The 1,427-nt window shown below is 58.1% G+C and overlaps 1 protein-coding gene across 1 annotated transcript in view; it reads left to right on the top strand.

Annotated features, from left to right (window-relative positions):
- The window catches only part of EMIHUDRAFT_457794 (hypothetical protein), a gene marked incomplete at its 5' end in the record, with an annotated part of 6,744 nt that overhangs the window by 2,223 nt on the left and 3,094 nt on the right, over positions 1–1,427 (top strand). The window contains 4 exons of the mRNA XM_005776702.1: positions 340–368; positions 681–762; positions 1,069–1,112; positions 1,227–1,239. Coding sequence (XP_005776759.1) covers positions 340–368; positions 681–762; positions 1,069–1,112; positions 1,227–1,239 — 168 coding nt within the window. The remainder of the gene's footprint in view (positions 1–339; positions 369–680; positions 763–1,068; positions 1,113–1,226; positions 1,240–1,427) is intronic.

Genomic DNA, 1,427 nt, shown 5'->3' with positions numbered 1-1,427 from the left:
GGTGAGATATGGGGAGATAGTATCACAACCGTGAGTACCCTCCAGGTCCTCGACCTCGCGGCACGAGAGATGGGGAGATAGGGGGAGATAGTATCACAACCGTGAGTACCCTCCAGGTCCTCGACCTCGCGGCACGAGAGATGGGGAGATATGGGGAGATAGTATCACAACCGTGAGTACCCTCCAGGTCCTCGACCTCGCGGCACGAGAGATGGGGAGATATGGTGAGATATGGGGAGATAGTATCACAACCGTGAGTACCCTCCAGGTCCTCGACCTCGCGGCACGAGAGATGGGGAGATGTGGGGAGATAGTATCACAACCATGAGTACCCTCCAGGTCCTCGACCTCGCGGCGAGCAAGCGTCGGTCAGCTGTCGTCAAGAAGAGCCTCGCCCATATCTCCCCAGATCTCCCCATATCTCGCCCATATCTCCCCAGATCTCCCCAGATCTCCTCATATCTCCCCATATCTAGCTGTCGTCAAGAACAGCCTCGCCCATATCTCCCCATATCTCCCCAGATCTCCTCATATCTCCCCATATCTAGCTGTCGTCAAGAAGAGCCTCGCCCATATCTCGCCCATCTCTCCCCATATCTCCCCATCTCTCAGGTCAGCTGTCGTCAAGAAGAGCCTCGCCCATATCTCCCCATATCTCCCCATATCTCCCCATCTCTCAGGTCATCTGTTGTCAAGAAGAGCCTCGCGCCGGAGTGGGACGAGACTTTCTCGTGGAACGGGGTCCTCTTCGACCTGCTGCAGGCCGCAATCTCGCCACAATCTCGACACAATCTCCACACAATCTCGCCACAATCTCGCCGCAATCTCCCCACAATCTCGCCACATCTCGCCTCATCTCACCACATCTCGCCTCATCTCACCACATCTCCCCTCACCTCCCCACACCTCCCCACACCTCCCCACATCTACCCACATCTACCCACACCTCCCCACACCTCCCCACACCTCACCATATCTCCCCATATCTCCCCACACCTCCCCACACCTCCCCACACCTCCCCATATCTCACCATATCTCACCATATCTCCCCATATCTCGCGCCGCAGGACGGGCTCGTCGTCTCCCTCTTCGATCGCGACAAGGCCTCCCGCCCACAATCTCCCGCAATCTCCCCCCATCTCCCCCCATCTCCCGCAATCTCCCCCCATCTCCCGCAATCTCCCCCCATCTCCCCCCATCTCCCCCCCTCCACCAAGGTCTCCCGCGACGACTGCCTCTTGGCACTCACTACTACTCATTCATTCATCAACCACGGGGCTCCCCGAGACGACTGGCCTCGGGATGGCTCTTGTGCCCCCTGACCAACTCCTCGAGCGGGAAGAGGTTTGTTTCACCTCCCCCCTTTCTTTTGAAGGGCGTCCCTTATCCCCCCCTTTTTTCCCTGTTTTCCCCAGTTTTTCCCGCC

The sequence above is a fragment of the Emiliania huxleyi genome (genome assembly GCF_000372725.1).
Source record: "Emiliania huxleyi CCMP1516 unplaced genomic scaffold EMIHUscaffold_274, whole genome shotgun sequence".
In the NCBI taxonomy this organism is placed as follows: domain Eukaryota; phylum Haptophyta; order Isochrysidales; family Noelaerhabdaceae; genus Emiliania; species Emiliania huxleyi.
The sequence above is the reverse complement of the archived record's forward strand: the minus strand, read 5'-3'. Positions and strand labels throughout refer to the sequence as shown.